The sequence below is a fragment of the Babylonia areolata genome, chromosome 6 (assembly GCF_041734735.1).
Source record: "Babylonia areolata isolate BAREFJ2019XMU chromosome 6, ASM4173473v1, whole genome shotgun sequence".
In the NCBI taxonomy this organism is placed as follows: domain Eukaryota; kingdom Metazoa; phylum Mollusca; class Gastropoda; order Neogastropoda; family Buccinidae; genus Babylonia; species Babylonia areolata.
The window spans coordinates 12,038,757-12,057,114 of NC_134881.1; the positions used below are offsets into that span (position 1 = coordinate 12,038,757).

The window sequence follows — 18,358 nt, forward strand, 5'->3', positions numbered from 1 at the left end:
AGCAGGGTGGACAGGAACAGTCCCAGACACGCCAGCATGGCCAGCATAGCCTGCAACAACAGTAGGCCTCCTTCGGTCATGGCTGACCATGGAAAGAGTATATCCGACCTAATGTCTAATTGGGCTGTCTGCTTGGACCAAGCAGCGTCGCCTGTGACTGTAGAGACCGATGCGAGAGAGACAGTCCCTGTCGCAGCGATCACATGTGTAAGCTGATGCTGGTCTGTCGGCTGCCGTCCCTTTTCTGCGAGCTCGCTTTTCTGCTGCAGCAGCTGACAGTTTGTCCTCACCAATCTGTAACTGATTCTTGAGAGTGCTTCTCCATCTGTTGCGGTCATCTGCAAGGTCCTCAGTGTTGATCTCAAGTGCCTTCATGTCACGTTTGCAAACGTCTTTGTATCTCAGCTGTGGGCGGCCGATGCTTCTCTGCCCCGTGGCGAGCTCTCCATAAAGGATGTCTTTAGGGATGCGACCATTTTCCATGCGGCAAACGTGGCCAGTGCAGCCAACGCTGTCTCAGCATGGTATGCATGGTCGGGAGGCCAGCATGAGTCAGGACTTCGGTGTTTGTCACCTTGTCTTGCCAGGAGATGCCGAGTATGCGCCGTAGGCTTCTCAGGTGGAAGGTATTGAGCCTTTTCTCCTGACGAGCATGTGTGGTCCACGCCTCACTGCCACACAGCAAGGTGCATGGACCACACATGCTCGTCAGGAGAAAAGCCTCAACAACAACAACAACAACACACCACTGCAACAAGAGTTGTAGTTTCAGTTTCAGTTTCTCGAGGAGGCGTAACAGTGTTCAGACAAATCCATATATTCTAAACCCCACATCATCAGCTAAGTCAGGCCTTGAGGAAGAAAGAAAGAAAAAAAAAAAGGATATATAAACAAATAAACAGAAAAGTCCTAAGTATGTTAAATCAGAACAGGCACCACCGAACACCACCGAAAGTGACTCAGCAGCAGTGCAGGGTCTCCTCTGGTGTGTGGCCTCCTGGCGACCTAACATCGATGGTTCCCTGTGGACTGCCGACGCTGGAACTGTGACGGACGAACCCAGGTGTGGCCGTGTATGGGGGAATCTAAATGAGCGGTGTGGGAGTTAATGCCACTGAAACGGTGCAGATGATGGGGCAGCACAAAAAAAAAAAGAAGAAAAGTCATCAAATTAATGAATGAATAACTTAGAATAAAAAGTAAATAAATCTAATGATAAAATAAAATAATATGAAATAAAATAAAAACCATGACAGCACCACCATACCACTGCAACAAGAACCCATCACAATGTAAGTGTTGTCCTCTGCCAAAATTCTGTACAAGAAATCCACTCTGACAGGTACATATGTATGATGATGGAGCCTCCCTTTGGTCTGACGGATAAGTAGGCAGGCAGGCTTATCTGTCAATGTGTGTCCTCATGGGAGAAGAGGCCGATTCTGGATGCGCAGCACTTCCCACAGGTGTTGCAAGGGAAAACGTCTCCAGAAGTTGAGCCCTGCTTCCTTTGCTCACGCTTCTCCTTAACTCACTCAGTACGGCCAGTCCTCTCTTCTCCTCTACACAGACCCCTCGGATGTCCAGTGGGTGTCTGAATGACCCAACCTTTAGCTTCTGTCGTCAGAATTGTGGTATTCTTTGTCAACATTCACCTCTTCGGTATAAGAGCCTTCTTCTTGCAATATTTTGATGATGGTAATTGGGGTGAAACGCTGTTAACGTCGTCTCTTTTGCCGTTTGTATGGAGAGAGTTAATAGCCAGTGTTGGGTGTTGAAGGGCTAGCTCATCGTTCCGACATTAGCCTGGTTGCCTGACCAGCACAGGTGACTTTTTTTTTAGTGAGGAGGGGTTGTGCAGTCCCTTCCCCACTCTCTCACCTACCGACGCTCACAGTCCCACAGGTGCAGATGCTTGCACTAAAGGCCTGACAAGCGCTTTGGGTTATGCTACTGGCTGGGCATCTGCCTAGCAGATGCGGTGTAGTGCAGTGTATATGGATTTATATATATATATATATATATATCAATTCCTCTATCTCCTGATCTGTCTATCTATCTGTCTTAGATACCTGTCGATCTGCATCTTAAATATATCAGCAGAAGAATATGTCAGAGAGAGACAGACAGACAGACAGACAGACACAGAAATATTAAAGAGACAGAGGCTGACAGAACGAGAAATAGAGAAAGAAAGAGAGAGACAGAAACACAAAGAGACGAGGCTGACAGAAAGAGAGATCGAGAGAGAAAGAGAGAGAAAGAGACTGGCACTGACATTAGCAGAAGTTTAACTGTGAGGCCACCAGCCTATGAGAGAGAGAGAGAGAGGCAGACAGATAGACAGAGAGATGAAGATGGGGAGAGACAGAGAGATAGAGAGACAGAGAGAGACAGAGAAACAGAGACATAGAGATGAAGATGGGGAGAGACAGAGAGATAGAGAGACAGAGAGAGACAGAGAGACATAGAGATGAAGATGGGGAGAGACAGAGAGATAGAGAGATAGAGAAACAGAGAGACACAGAGATGAAGATGGGGATAGAGGGAGAGATAAAGAGAGAGACAGAGAGAGACAGAGAGAGAGGACTGAGAACGAAAACAATATAGAGGACTTTTCTTTTGGGGAAAATACAAACAAAACAAAACAAAAAAGCAACACATTCAAACAGAGATCAAACACTCACACACACACACACACACACACACACAAACACAAACACACACCAAAAAAAAACCCCAAAAAAACCCACTCACAAGAGAAGACAGACTGGCAAACTTCAGCAAAGAGTACCCTGCCACGGTCAGCACCGCATGCAAGGCCGGGCCGCTGACGACGAACGCCAGAATCAGCGCCATGATGGTGGGCTGCCGCAGGATGCCCAGGTCCTCCTCCTCCTTGCTGCCACCGTCCTTGACCTTGTCCCCAAGCTTGAAGGAGGAGGCGGCTGGCATCAGGTACAGCTGCAGGCACACGAACCTGTCCCGACAGGAACCAGCCACCGAGGCAAAGCAAAGACTGATGAGCGACAACTGTATTGTTCACATGGGGTGGTTCTGGAGATTTTGTTTTTTTTTTTCATGTGGTTGTGTGTTTTTTTGTTTAGAGTGTTTCCTTTATGTTATATTTTACTCTGACTATTCAGCCATCTGCGCATTCACAGATAGATTCATGAGCATCCCCCCCCCACCACCACCCTCCCCCCATCCCCCAGCTGGATGACAACGATGGTCATCATCGATCTCGATGGACACACACCACATTTTACTCGTGTAATTGACTGATTGATTGATTGATTGATTGATATGGATACTTATATAGCGCCTTTTCCTCAGTCGGAGACCAAGCTCTGAGTGCTTTACAAACATGGGGTCATTTGCGCAACAAGTTGCCCACTATTGTGTAATGTGCCTTGAGCATTACGATATTTTGATGAAAGGCGCAATAGAAATAAACTATTATCATGATTATTATTATGATGATGATGATGATGATGATGGTAATGTGGATATTTATCTAGCGCCATAGAAATAAACTATTATCATGATTATCATTATGATGATGATGATGATGATGATGATGGTAATGTGGAGTGATGGCCGAGAGGTAACGCGTCCGCCTAGGAAGCGAGAGAATCTGAGCGCACTGGTTCGAATCACGGCTCAGCCGCCGATATTTTCTCCCCCTCCACTATACCTTGAGTGGTGGTCAGGTCTGGACGCTAGTCATTCGGATGAGACGATAAACCAAGGTCCCATGTGCAGCATGCACTTTGCGCACGTAAAAGAACACACGGCAACAAAAGGGTTGTTCCTGGCAAAATTCTGTAGAAAAATCCACTGCGATAGGAAAAACAAATAAAACTGCACGCAGGAAACAATCCAAAAAAAAAAAAAAAAGGGTGGCGCTGTAGTGTAGCGACACGCTCTCCCTGGGGAGAGCAGCCCGAATTTCACACAGAGAAATCTGTTGTGATAAAAAGAAATACAATACAAAAATGTGGATATGTATCTTGTGCCTTTCCTCAGTCAGAGACCAAGCTCCAAGAGTTTTTTTACAAACACCAGAGTCAATGGCACAGCAGGGGCTGCCTAACAGGGTGGAGCCCGACTGACAGCTGCCACTGGGCGCTCATCACTCGTTTCCTGTTATCATTCAATCAGCTTTAAATTTGTCTTGATTTTCCTTTCATAAATATGATTGATGTCTGCATGTCGCTATGGGAAGTGTGTACTGGTCATTTGTATATTTTCATTTCATTTGTGTCTTAAAATGTTTTAATATCTTCCTGAATATTTTCCTTTTTATATATAATTGAAAATTTTCACGTCATCTTAAAATGTGCTCATTCATTTTTTGGTCTGATATTTGTTGATGAGCATGATTCTCCAAAAATGTGCACACACACACACACACACACACACACACACACACACACACACAGATGTTTCATTCTGTCTTAAAATGAAATATTATCTTATTTGAATGTTTTATCTTTTTACATGATAACTGATGTGTGCGTGGTGATCAGTGAAGGGTGGGTCAGTTACAAGTTTTTCTCTTTGATAATTGCTGGCAGGCATTTTGAGTGAGCCTAAAGAAAATTTTCTGTTTTGGTTGAAGCAGCCAATAAAGTATTTTGAATTGTTGAATGGAATTGAATTGTGAGTGTATGCGTGTGTGTGTGTGTGTGTGTGTGTGTGTGTGTGTGTGTGTGTGTGTGTGTGTGTGTGTGTGTGTGTGTGTGTGTGTGTGTGTGTGTGACGAAAGCCTGACTGAATATAACACAGGAAAGGCAGCTCTCAGCAGGCTCTAACCAGGTAGGCAGCCTGTTGAGCAAATGATTCTATGTTCTGTAAAGCAGGTGTACCTTGGTCTCTGACTGAGGATAGGTGCTAAGTAAGTATCCTCATCAATGAATAAAAGTTTACAACTTATTTACAGCAAAGAACAAGCATCATGTTGACAAAACAACTCGGTATCAGTATCAGTAGCTCAAGGAGGCGTCACTGCGTTCGGTCAAATCCATGTACGCTACACCACATCTGCCAAGCAGATGCCTGAACAGCAGCGCAACCCAACGCGCTTTGTCAGGCCTCGAGAAGAAGAAGAAAAAAAAGTTTTTAATAAATAAATAAATAAAATAAAATAAAATAAAATATTAAAAAGTAATAAGAATAAAAATAAAATAAAATAAAATAAATAAATTTTTTTTTTCAATAAATATATATAAAATAAAATAAAATAAAATAAAAATAATAGATAAATAAATAAAAATACTACTACTAATAATAATATTACAAAAACATAAAAAGAAGAAAAAGAAAAAGAAAACAAAAACAAACAAAACAACAAAAGATGATAAATGAGCAAATAAATGTGAAACATGCAGACACACATTCATACATACACACACGCACACACACACACACACACACACACATATACATGCATAACAGATATGCAACAGACATGCAGTTTCACAGATATGAAAGCACAATCAACTCATGAAATCCAGATAATGAGTAAGTATCCTTATCAATGAATGAAAAGTTCACAATTTACTGACAGCAAAGAACAAGCATCGTGTTTCACAAAACCACTCACCAAAAATGCAGATAATGAGTAAGTATCCTTATCAATGAATCAAAAGTTCACAACTTATTGACAGCGAAGAACAAGAATCGTGTTTCACAAAACTACTCACCAAAAATGCAGATAATGAGTAAGTATCCTTATCAGTGAATCAAAAGTTCACAACTTATTGACAGCGAAGAACAAGAATCGTGTTTCACAAAACCACTCACCAAAAATGCAGATAATGAGTAAGTATCCTTATCAATGAATCAAAAGTTCACAACTTATTGACAGCGAAGAACGAGAATCGTGTTTCACAAAACCACTCACCAAAAATGCAGATAATGAGTAAGTATCCTTATCAATGAATCAAAAGTTCACAATTTACTGACAGCAAAGAACAAGCATCATGTTTCACAAAACCACTCACCAAAAATGCAGATAATGAGTAAGTATCCTTATCAATGAATCAAAAGTTCACAACTTATTGACAGCGAAGAACAAGAATCATGTTTCACAAAACCACTCACCAAAAATGCAGATAATGAGTAAGTATCCTTATCAATGAATCAAAAGTTCACAATTTACTAACAGCAAAGAACAAGCATCGTGTTTCACTGACTCACTCACCAAATGCAGACAAAGAGGAAGGGAGTGAGGGGCGGGGACACGACCGTGGCCAGAACCCAGGTCACCAGAGCCGAACACACACAGGGGTAGGCAGAGAACAGCGCACGCTCTATCACCTGAAAACATGTCACACAACAACAATGAAGGGAATGTGTGTGGTCCATGGTTTACTGAGGCACACACTACAGTAACAGAAACTTTTCTTTCCTTGTTCATCATCAGTTGGTATTAAACCCACCAATTAATATAAAAATCCAGTTGCACAACTAGCACAAAACAAATGTCTAGGAAAGGTGTAACTGAAACTGCAGCAAAAAATTTGTTTAAATAATAATAAATAATAATAATGGGAAGCAACGCATCACAAACATGCTTCTAAAATTTGTTTCCAGAGTTCCTTCCCTTGCTTCACCAGACGATTTATTTCTGAACATTAAAGAAACAATGACAGATCTGTTGCGATGCAAGAGGTTCTTTTCTCTCTCTAAATTCTTTAAGGTAATAACAAAAGACAGACATAAAGGCACAATTCACAAATGGGTGTTTCTGAAAACATGTCATTTTATTCCCTGTGATACTGGTACACTTGGTAATGGACATTTTCTGTTCTGTTCTATTCTATTCTATTCTGTTCTGTTATCACCTCTGAAATGCCATAACTGGAACTATTTAATGATTTATGAACAAATCTCAAAACTTTCTTTCTTTTCCATTGATTCATGTTTTGGAGGGAAAGGAAGAAAGGCCAATGATGATTAATGCCTAAGAAACTGCTTGTTCCAAACAAGTCTATAGCACCACCACCACCACCACCACCAACAACAACAACAGCGAATCATCCCAATAATATCAACAATTCAGAAATACAAACGGGTCTTGAAGTGGTCACAACAGACACTTGTTTAAACAAAAAACGTTTGACACTTGCACTGTGAGGACATGCTCTCCCTGGCGAGTGCAGCCCAAATTTGACACAGAGACATCTGTTGTGACAAAACTTAATATGATAATATACAATACAACAGAATACAATGCAATGCACTGCAATACAATTCAGTACAATGCACTACAGTACAATACAATACAATACAATACAGTACAGTACAATGCAATACAGTACAATACAATACAATACAGTACAATACAGTACAGTACAATACAGTACACCACACTACACCACAATATAGTACAATACAATAAAGTACAATGCAATGCAATATAATACTTCTTCTTCTTCTTCTGCGTTCGTGGGCTGCAACTCCCACGTTCACTCGTATGCACACAAGTGGGCTTTTACGTGTATGACCGTTTTTACCCGCCATGTAGGCAGCCATACTCTGTTTTCGGGGGTGTGCATGCTGGGTATGTTCTTGTTTCCATAACCCACCGAACGCTGACATGGATTACAGGATCTTTAACGTGCGTATTTGATCTTCTACTTGCATATACACACGAAGGGGGTTCAGGCACTAGCAGGTCTGCATATATGTTGACCTGGGAGATCGGAAAAATCTCCACCCTTCACCCACCAGGCGCCGTCACCATGGTTCAAACCCGGGACCCTCAGATTGACAGTCCAACGCTTTAACCACTCGGCTATTGCGCCCGTCGCAATATAATACAATACAGTACAGTACAGTACAGTACAACACAGTACAGTATTTTTAATCCACAGGGAATGACAGCACACACACCTGGCTCCTCCTTACTGAACACCACTGAAGACAGGGGAAAAAAATGGTCAACATTATTTTTCAACAATCTTTAACAAAAAATAAATAAAATAAAATAAAACCATGAGGACATTGCACACACAACTAGCTCCTCCTTTCTGAACACCTCTGAAGATGGGGGCAATAAACAAACAAAGTCTACAAGGAAATTTTCTTCCTAAAATTACGTTTAAGTAACATACTTACCGTGACCCACTAGAGCAGACTCCGGCAGGGGTCTGATTCCTGTCCTGTGCAAACTACTACCCACCTATGCGGAGAAAACGAAAACAGCTAAGGCCGATAACCTCCTGAAGTAGATTTTTTTTTTTTTTTTAACAATCTTTGATTAAAAATCCAGGATGACTTACAGCACACATGGCAGGCTCCTCCATTCTAAACACCTCTGAAGATGGGGGGGAAAAAAGTCTAAACATTCTTTTTCAACAATCTTTGATTAAAAATCCAGGATGACTTACAGCACACATGGCAGGCTCCTCCATTCTAAACACCTCTGAAGATGGGGGGGAAAAAAGTCTAAACATTCTTTTTCAACAATCTTTAATTTAACATCCAGGATGACTTACAGCACACATGGCAGGCTCCTCCATTCTAAACACCTCTGAAGATGCGGGGAAAAACAAAAGTCTAAACATTCTTTTTCAATAATCTTTGATTAAAAATCCAGGATGACTTACAGCACACATGGCAGGCTCCTCCTTTCTGAACACCTCTGAAGATGGGGGGGGGGAAAAGTCTAAACATTCTTTTTCAACAATCTTTAATTTAACATCCAGGATGACTTACAGCACACATGACAGGCTCCTCCTTTCTGAAGGCCTGGAACTGGATGATGACCCAGCCCCCCGTCAGGATACAGAACAGGTTGACGATGGCTACCAGCAGCAGGTTCCACACCGACAACCTGTCCAACACACAAACAGTTGATGCTGGACCTGTGAACTGTGGATGTTCCTCCTTCTCAGTCACTGCCCCCCCCCACCCCCCTGTGGCCCCCCTCCCTCCATCCCCCTCCCCGCCCCCAGCCAGTACATCTCCTTGCAATAAAAACAAGAGAGGCAAGGCCTTCAAGACTCACTTGTGATACACTGAAAAAAAAAATCCAAGCTTTTTATGTATTGTGTATAATTTCAAAATGTAATGTTTAAGATGAGAAAGATCAGTTTAAAGCAAATTAAGTCCACTAGCATTAATTACAGAGTAATTTCCCTTCTTTACTATCTGCACCAAAACGTTTGCAAAATAAATAAAACTTCCATGCTTAGCAAAAGAAGTTCCTGTTTGAACAAAAAATGATAATAATGACTGCTCTTGTTGGTGGGTCAGAATATCAGATCAAAGTGCCAAGTTTAGAGAATACAAAAAATATAAATATAACAGTAAATGCAGTTTGCATATAATTAGGCTTCATTTTTTATTTTTTTTGTGCCCATCCCAGAGGTGCAATATTGTTTTAAACAAGATGACTGGAAAGAACTGAATTTTTCCTATTTTTATGCCTAATTTGGTGTCAACTGACAAAGTATTTGCAGAGAAAATGTCAATGTTAAAGTTTACCACGGACACACAGACACACAGACAGACAACCGAACACCGGGTTAAAACATAGACTCACTTTGTTTACACAAGTGAGTCAATAAAGACACTCCCAGTCCATTTCCAGCTTCAAAAACCAACCTCCAGACTCATCTGTTCAAAACTGCTTTTTGGTTAATTGTTATGTATGTGTGTATGCATGCATGTATGTTTATATACATGCACATACATATATGGTTTGCAATGCATACTGTACTCTGGTTGTATTTTTTAATGCATTGTATTCTCAAAATTTGTAATGTTTTCTCACTTAGGTGGGCTAACCTGCATGTGTTGATGGATGGCGCAACGTACAGCGATGTATTCTTATTGGAACTGTTGTGTTATAAAGTGCTCAGAGCACAGTGCATTTGATCAGGCACCATAGAATGAAATAACCTTAAGTGGGTGTGACACCCCAGGGTGCATGACTATTATCATCTAATATATAAACATCATTCGGCCAAGTGATGTCTGCACAGGGCAAGTTTTGTTTGCGAAAGTGCTGTGAGGATCGACCTCGCTGTTCAGCTTCCGCGCTCATTGGTTCCCCAGCTAGGTTTCCGTCAAATTGTTTTTTTTTTTAGGTATGAAGACTCTCCAAATCTCAGATATCAGAGTTCATTGATCAGCCAGCAACCCACTGCCCGAAGTACAGATCCATGAAACAAACTTTGCATGGAGGCCTACGTTCTCGGACTTTGTTTCCTCATGCAGTGAGGGCTGAAGTTCAACCAGTCAAGAAATACATTACTCTGAGGTCAAGGTCAAACTCTGAGCCAAACAATTTCAGTAGCCAATCATGACATGTGTTCAATGTCAACAGCGAAGATACGAATGTTATTCGTATCTAAAATGATGATAATAAATCCATGCGTATATATATGCTGCAGAAACTTTCTGAAAGAGTAAAATGAGAAAATGAGACAGGAGAAAGAGCAAAAGAAGAGAGAGAGAGAGGCAAAAATGGGGACAAAGAATGAGAAAGGTGAGGGAAAGCCATTCACAAGTTCTGAAACTCTTCTATGTGAAAGCAAATGTGCACACACGTATCTGTATCAATGCTTATGTGTGCATGTGTGCGTGCGCGCATGTGTGTGTGTGTGTGTGTATTTGTATGTGTGTGTGTATTTGTGTGTGTGCATATGTGCATGTGTGTGAGTGTGCGTGTGTGGGTATTTGTGTGTGTGTGTGTGTGTGTGTGTGTGTGTGTGTGTATTCATGTGTGTGTGTGTGTGTTTGTGTGTGTGTGTGTGCATGTGTATGTGTGTGTATGTATGTGAGTGTGTGTGTGTGTGTCTGTGTGTTTCTCTATGTCTGTGTATGTCTGTGTGTATGATTCACATGCATAATCTATACCTACAGCAATATAAAATCACTGCATAATATATATATATAGTTGCCATACACCTAATCACTCACCACAATAAAGGAATTACAGTGCCGATCACAAGAATGTGGCAAGGAATAAAGAGCAGAGCAAAGACCACCACACATCTGCAACAAGAAACATGTACATGCAATATGTATTATATATGTGCTTTTTATGAAGAACTGGACACAACTAATCAGAAAGAAGCATATGTTCACTGCTTTTACCTTTGATTACACACACACACACACACACACACACACATGACTCAAAGTAGCAAGTGACGTACAGGAGCTGACTACATCAGACTTCATTTACTATATATATATATATAGAGAGAGAGAGAGAGAAACAAAACGAAGTTTTATTTTACCAGGGTAATGAGATAAGCAAAACATGCTTTTTTCCACCCAGCCCTGGGGAGAGAGAGAGAGAGAGAGAGTACTGTCTCTTTTATTTGGGGTCTGAAATAATGTCAGATGACTTTATCTGTAATCCTGTTGTGAATATCACTTGGAATGAACATGCTTAAGTGCTCAAATACAGTGTGTTTTTATTTTGTTTTTAAAAAAAAATCAACAAAAATTATCACGATTCACAAAAGGATGACTGCTGTAATTTTATCAATTAACAAAAAAGTTTAGAATATATTCTCTGTTTTTGTTCATCAGTAAAGTATAAAATTTCAACCAATAAAATTCAAATATCCATTAATAACGACAAAGAGAATACTTTTTCTCATGTAATCACCTTTAACTTTAAGTCCTTAGGTACGACTTACTGAACATGCAAATTAGGAGACAGAAAGAAAAAAACATCACAAGTACTATATATATATATATATATATATATATATATATGTAGCTAAAATGCTTTTCAGGATGCCAGTCATACATTTAACACTGACACTTTGATATCTTCTTCTTCTTCTTCGTTCACTCGTATGCGCACGAGTGGGCTTTTACGTGTATGACCGTTTTTACCCCGCCATGTAGGCAGCCATACTCCGTTTTCGGGGGTGTGCATGCTGGGTATGTTCTTGTTTCCATAACTCACTGAACGCTGACATGGATTACAGGATCTTTAACGTGCGTATTTGATCTTCTGCTTGCATATACACACGAAGGGGGTTCAGGCACTAGCAGGTCTGCACATATGTTGACCTGGGAGATCGTAAAAATCTCCACCCTTTACCCACCAGGCGCCGTCACCGTGATTCGAACCCGGGACCCTCAGATTGACAGTCCAACGCTTTAGCCACTCGGCTATTGCGCCCGTCTTTTGATATGTTCGACAGGTGCAGTGGCTGGGTGGTTCTTAGAGTGCTGGATTCTCACCTGAGTTTCCTGAGTTCCAACCCCAGTTTTTGAGCACCTGGAGCCAGTTGCATTGCTCGGACACAAGAGCCTATAAGGTCATAACCCGCAACTAACTGTGTGTCGTATGGAACTGACCAATGGCATAGTTTGGTCAACGTAGGCATTTAGTCACGTGTAACTGTCAAAAACTTAGGACCAAGCAATGCAACTGGTACCTGGGGGGTAAATGGTGGAGACCTTTTTTTACACCTCCCAGGTCAAAATGCACACATAATGATACATGCAGACCTGCTAGTGCTGGGACCCCCGCTGAGTGTATATGCATACAGAAGATCAAATACACGCATCAAAGATCCTCTCATCCGTGTAAGTGCTGGGTGGGTTATGGAAACAGGAACATACACAGCATGCACACCCCTGCCTTCACAGCAGTGTAAAAACGATCATACATGTAAAAGCCCGCAAGTACATGTATATTTTATAAGTGGGTGTGCGTGTTGCAGCCCATGAAAGCAGAAGAAGAAGAAGAAACAGAAGAAGAAGAAGAAGAAACAAGAAGAAGAGTGACATGTTCAACTTCAAGTCTTGTTACAAACCTTTTGCTCACATCACCTCCAATCTGGGCCATGAGAGCAATCAGCAGGCCTCCAATGGTCACCATCAACAGCAACCTGCAACAAGTGGGGTCCTCAAATGTGACAAATAAATGAAATCTTCAGAAGGCATTTCTCCAAAGATGAGTACAAAAAGCTACAGTTTATAAGTCTTCTGTGTTATATATATATATATATCCATGACATCTTCATTCTGACAGTCATCAACAACACATCAATAGTGATAGAGGTCTTCCATCACATCTGTAATCAATTATCTCTTGATTTGATCATTCCATTTTCTATTATCACACAAGTAATTACACATGTATACTGTCGTTATGTCTTATCAGTCACACACAGAGATATGCTCAGCACTTATAGAACAAGATTACATGCGTGCACACACACAAACACACACGCGCGTGCAAACACACATGGGCGCACACACATACAGAAATGCACTGCATTCACAAACATACAACACACACAAACACACACACACACACACACACACATGTATATACGCATAGTGCCATACACATTTACACACATTAATATTACTTATGTGAAAAGATGTGAAAGCACTACTACTACAACCACTACCACTACACACACACACATAAACATTATGTTATTAAAAGATGGAATAAATGGTCAATCATCTCGAACGTTTTGACGATCCAATAAATATGTCCACCACTACAACCACAACAACAAAGACTCACATCTCCCCGGTCATGATAAGTGTCAGCAGCAAGCAGGGCAGAGCGGTGATGAACACTCGCTTGTTGTACTGGAAGGGCCCAGGATCCACCAATACGATCTCCGGGGTCTCTGCCACCTTCCCATCCTCCTCATCTGAGTTCTGACCAAACCTGGAATAGGCACCTTCGGCATCAAAGTTTTCCCTGAAGGAGCGCTGCGACAGTTGAGCACCGTCCATGCTGTAAGTGTAACTGTCGCCGGTGCTTTGCTGAGGAAGCCCCTCATCATCGCTGTTACTGTCGCTACAGTTTTGACCGTAGTCTGGGTTTCTGTAGTACTGGTCATAGTCCATGCCTGACGCCCGGTAGTTGTAGTAGTCATCAAAGGCGAAAGGCGAGTAGGACGGTTCTCCATCCAAGATCCGTTCAGCATCTGTTTCGCTGACATGCGCCTCTGGCTGGACAGAGTCCAAGTACTGTTGTTGCTGCTGCTGCTGCTGCTCAGCATCTGCATTGCTGAAATGCAGTTCAGGCTGGACAGAGTCCGAGTACTGCTGCTGCTGTTGCTGTTGCTGCTGCTGCTCAGCATCTGTGTTGCTGACATGCAGATCAGGCTGGACAGAGTGTGAGTACTGCTGCTGTTGCTGGGCTCCATCCCTGTCATCCTCCATGGTTTCTTACTGCACTGTGATGGGCCTAGATTCTGAAAAAGAAAGGTAGAAACAAATCAGAAAAAAAACCCACCTCAAAAATACATTGTCAAAAAGGTTGAATGCAGGATTGGAAAAGCATTAAAAGAGGTCAAAACAAAGTTTGGATCAGCATGTCTTGTGTCTTACGTCTTGTTCAAGCATGGAAAGAAAAATTATGATGGGTTAATCCTGTGGTCTGTAACATGTCTCTTCTTTTTGTTATAACCCATTCAATATCTGCACTGGCAAATTACAAGAATATTAAATGTTTTGTTCGATAATTGCCCTGTCATAAAACTATCAAAATGCAGTGGATCTGGGTTAAGAAACATTTAACAATCTTTAAATTGTTGAGCAGTATTTCAAAACATTTTTTTTACTCTTGCATACTGAAGTCACCACAACAATCAAAGTCACCTTAGGTTCAGCTGAGTTTTATCTCAACCCAAATCTGGAATTTCTTCTGAGTTGGGCAGATATCTTGCTGATGTTACCACTTGCACTCCACATTTAATTTAAAAAAGAAAACATTGTTTGTGATTTGGTTGTTGTCAGGATACAAATGTTAGCTTTCTCTTTCATGAGTGACTGAGTCTGATTAGACTCTGTATGAATACGTATGCATGTGTACACATGTGAGTGTGTGTTCACAAACAAGCACATGAATGTGCACCTATGTATGCACTCATGCATAATTGCCTGGATGTGCATGTGAATAAGATGTATATGACATTATGAGTGCATGATTATGTGCACTGGGAGACTCTCTCTCTGTGTATGTGTGTGTGTGTGTGGTTTTGTGGATTCTGTGGATAGAAAGAGAACAAAGAGATAGAGACAGACTGATACTGAGACAGTAAGTAACTGGGAATCCCAAGCGGCTGTATTCACATTTCTTGCCCTCCACTCCTCTATGCGACTGCCGGGTTGAATGTCCATGCCTTGTGAACACTACTCATTCCGTCTCGGAGGGGGGTGGGAGGTGGTGGAAGCGGGGGATGGGGTGGGGGGTGGGGGGTGAGAATGGTCGATGTGTATTATGTGTGCTTTGTATGTGAAGGAGCACGGCTGTCAAGCCTGAAACCCAGCGTTTTACAAAGCATGAATTCTCAGAGTTTAACACTCTTTTGGAGTTGAAAACTGAGACTCCATTCTCGTAAAGCATTCATAATTCATTACCACAAACAACTCCAGCACTGGTCTGACACGTGGCTACTTAAGTTCCATCCACAGAAATGCAGCGTAATGAAACTGGGGGGGCAGAAGTCAGAGGCAACATACTAAATGATGAGCAAAAATGAAGAGGGCAACAGTACAAGGGTGACATTGAAAGAGACTGTAAGTGAAAAGGACCTGGGAGTGCTCATTGATGACAGAGTTTCAAAGAGCATGTTGCACAGTTGACATCAAAAGCAAACAGAATGGTTGGACTTATAAGGCGATCATTTAATTTTCTGACTGAGACAACTTTTGTTCAGCTGTACAAGAGCCTTGTCCGACCACTGTTGGAATATGGCCACTGTGTCTGGCAACTGTTTCACAAAATGCTATGTAGTCACTAGTGACATCGAGGATGTCCAGAGGCGAGCAACAAAACTCCTAGGCTCGCTGAAAGAGAAGCCTTACCCCGAGAGACTGAGGCTACTGGGGCTGCCAAGTCTGGAACACCGGAGGCTGCGAGGGGACATGATAGAAGTATTTAAATACCTCCATGGACATTATGATGTACAGAGGCCAGTGTTCCAGTCGTCACTCAGTGGAAACCTCAGAGGCAACACTTTAAAGCTCCAGAAACAACGCTGTCGCCTTGATGTCAGGGGGAACTATTTCTCTAATAGAGTGGTGACACAGTGGAACGGTCTCCCAGACTCGGTGGTCCTGGCGCCGTCAGTCAACGCCTTCAAGAGCCGCCTAGACAAACACTGGAGGGGCCTACCTGGTCTGTACAACCCATCTTGTCAGAGCAACTGATTTGGTCTAGCCGCGCTCGCCACGCATGCAACCAATTCAGTGATAGTTTTTTGGGGGAACACGAACAGGCCTCGGGAGAGGCCTAAACCGTTGTCAAGTCATGGAAATTAAACATATGCAGCACGGAGGCGAGGTTCAAGTCTTCTTCGCATCACTGCTGCTTCATCAAATTCATGTGCTTGTGACCATCACATCATCATCGTGCATCACAGCTTTGAAGATGGGCATCCGCAGATATTTCTATAACCTAACATCAAAACAGCATGGGCCTTTACTGTCACAATGTTGTGTTTTGAGGCTGATTTCCGAGTCGGATTTAGAGCAGACTAAAATTTTCTCCTGAAGACATTTTTACCAGAAATACTGTCGAAACGTGAAACTAAGCGTTAAACATGCAATCATGGGGCACGAAAGAAAATCTGAGCGTAAACAGAAAGTAAGATCGTGACCTTGGACGAACGAATGATCTAACCTTTTCTTCAAAAATGGCACAACGTGCACCCCAGGAAATCACAACGAACGTGTTCCGGAGCAGCCATCTTGGGAAAACCCCCTTTGACAAAGGTCACATGGCACATTCTCAAAGGAAATCCACGCGTGTTACTCTGACGTCATGGTACGGGGGGATGGTGGTGTGCAAGATGGCGGCAGTCGGGTGCATGAGAGATAATGGAACGGTGGATGGAGAGGATTCTTCAGAGAAAGAAGGGGAGTTGATAAAGCTATGCAGGAAGAATGGAATACACCAAGATTGCTTTCTTGGAGAGAGTGCACGGGATTCCTTGGACAACAAAGTTGCAAAAACCGAAAGGCCACAGAGGGTGAACGGAACATCGAAATCTGTTTCGGCAATCTTCACAAAACCTTCCATTCCAACACTTCGCTCAAGAAAAGATAAAACCTCCGTGGAACAAAGCAACAGAAGGAGAAGATTGTCGAAAGGGGAAAGCACAGACCAGAGGCAAAGGTAAGCGAGTTTTGTGGCAAATAAAAATATTTTATGCACCTGTATTTTCAGCTTCACATGTTGGACAGATCGCCCAACTGAATTCGCTCCCGCGGCCGACGGTTAATGGTCATTAGCATACACGCATACGAGCTTTGAAAGTTGATTTGTTGTTTTCATTTTTGTTACCACATTTGCATTGTATTTCTTTGCAGTGTGCAAAGGGTTATGCTTGTTCAAACTCACTTTCTTTGTTCTGCAACTCGAGCACGTAAAACTGCAATGGAGTATTCAGATCGCTTTGCCCTTGCACGCGGGGCTTTCCTGTGGGGCAACCTAGAAATCCATTGACACAGAACTATCTTTCGCTGTCAGCTGGTAACTGGAGTCTGTACATGATACAACTTTCCCTCAGTGTTATATGTTCTCTTACGACTTTGTTTGCAACGAAAACTTTTTAAAGTTTTTTCTTTGATTTTTTTAATTAAAAAAAAAGGAAGAAAAAAACAAACGGAAAATGAAATTCTTTAAAGAAAACTGAAAAGTTTTATTTAAAAAAAGAAAGAGAAAAAACATTTAAAAACAACAACTTTTATTGTTTTTTTGCACATATTTGAAAATGATGTAACACTAACGGCACACATTGAAATATTACCATTACCTTGCTTTGAGTTAAATGATTTTTTTTATGAAATGGTAGTGATAAAAAATATTTTGAAATTAAAAAGTACAATATTTTTATCAATAATACTAGTTTTAGGGACAGTAGAATTTGAGAGAAAATGAATGCTTGTTTAAATACGTTTTTTAAAGACAACAGTCACAATGTTCTGCCACAATGATAACACTTATTGAAAGTTTGCTGAGTGCTTTGGTTTTTATTGTTGGATTTTTAGAATATATGGGTATGCACATTAGACAGCAAACGGAATGACCAAAATGAAAAGAATGTTATAAACTTCTATCATATTGTTTCAAAATTGTCAATATGACTTTTTATGCTTCAAAATCAAAGAGTCAATGATAAAGTGATCATATTATATATATGTGTGTGTATATATATATATATATATATATATATATATATATATATATATATCATGATAATACAAAATAATAAATATTTGTGTAAAGAAAATAGTTGATTCTATAGTGTGCATTTATATATATTATATATATATATATATGTATGTATATATATATATATATAATTTTTTTTTTTACTTAAGATAAATTAGATTG

At 41.2% G+C, this 18,358-nt stretch overlaps 2 protein-coding genes across 2 annotated transcripts in view; one reads left to right on the top strand and one right to left on the bottom strand.

Moving 5' to 3' along the window:
• The window catches only part of LOC143282735 (uncharacterized), a 46,901-nt gene extending 30,177 nt beyond the window's left edge, over positions 1 to 16,724 (bottom strand). The window contains exons 1-8 of the mRNA XM_076588471.1: positions 16,643 to 16,724; positions 13,529 to 14,210; positions 12,804 to 12,878; positions 10,939 to 11,013; positions 8,728 to 8,845; positions 6,209 to 6,324; positions 2,758 to 2,980; positions 1 to 50 (exon numbers count right to left, since the gene is read on the bottom strand). The exon at positions 1 to 50 is cut by the window's left edge and continues 29 nt beyond it. Coding sequence (XP_076444586.1) covers positions 1 to 50; positions 2,758 to 2,980; positions 6,209 to 6,324; positions 8,728 to 8,845; positions 10,939 to 11,013; positions 12,804 to 12,878; positions 13,529 to 14,178 — 1,307 coding nt within the window. The 5' untranslated portion in view covers positions 14,179 to 14,210; positions 16,643 to 16,724. The remainder of the gene's footprint in view (positions 51 to 2,757; positions 2,981 to 6,208; positions 6,325 to 8,727; positions 8,846 to 10,938; positions 11,014 to 12,803; positions 12,879 to 13,528; positions 14,211 to 16,642) is intronic.
• Positions 15,712 to 17,243, top strand: LOC143283234 (uncharacterized). Its single transcript, XM_076589408.1, has 2 exons — positions 15,712 to 16,138; positions 17,206 to 17,243. Exons 1-2 carry the CDS (start codon positions 15,712 to 15,714, stop codon positions 17,241 to 17,243), a joined length of 465 nt encoding a protein of 154 aa, XP_076445523.1.
• Positions 17,244 to 18,358: the final 1,115 nt, after the last annotated feature.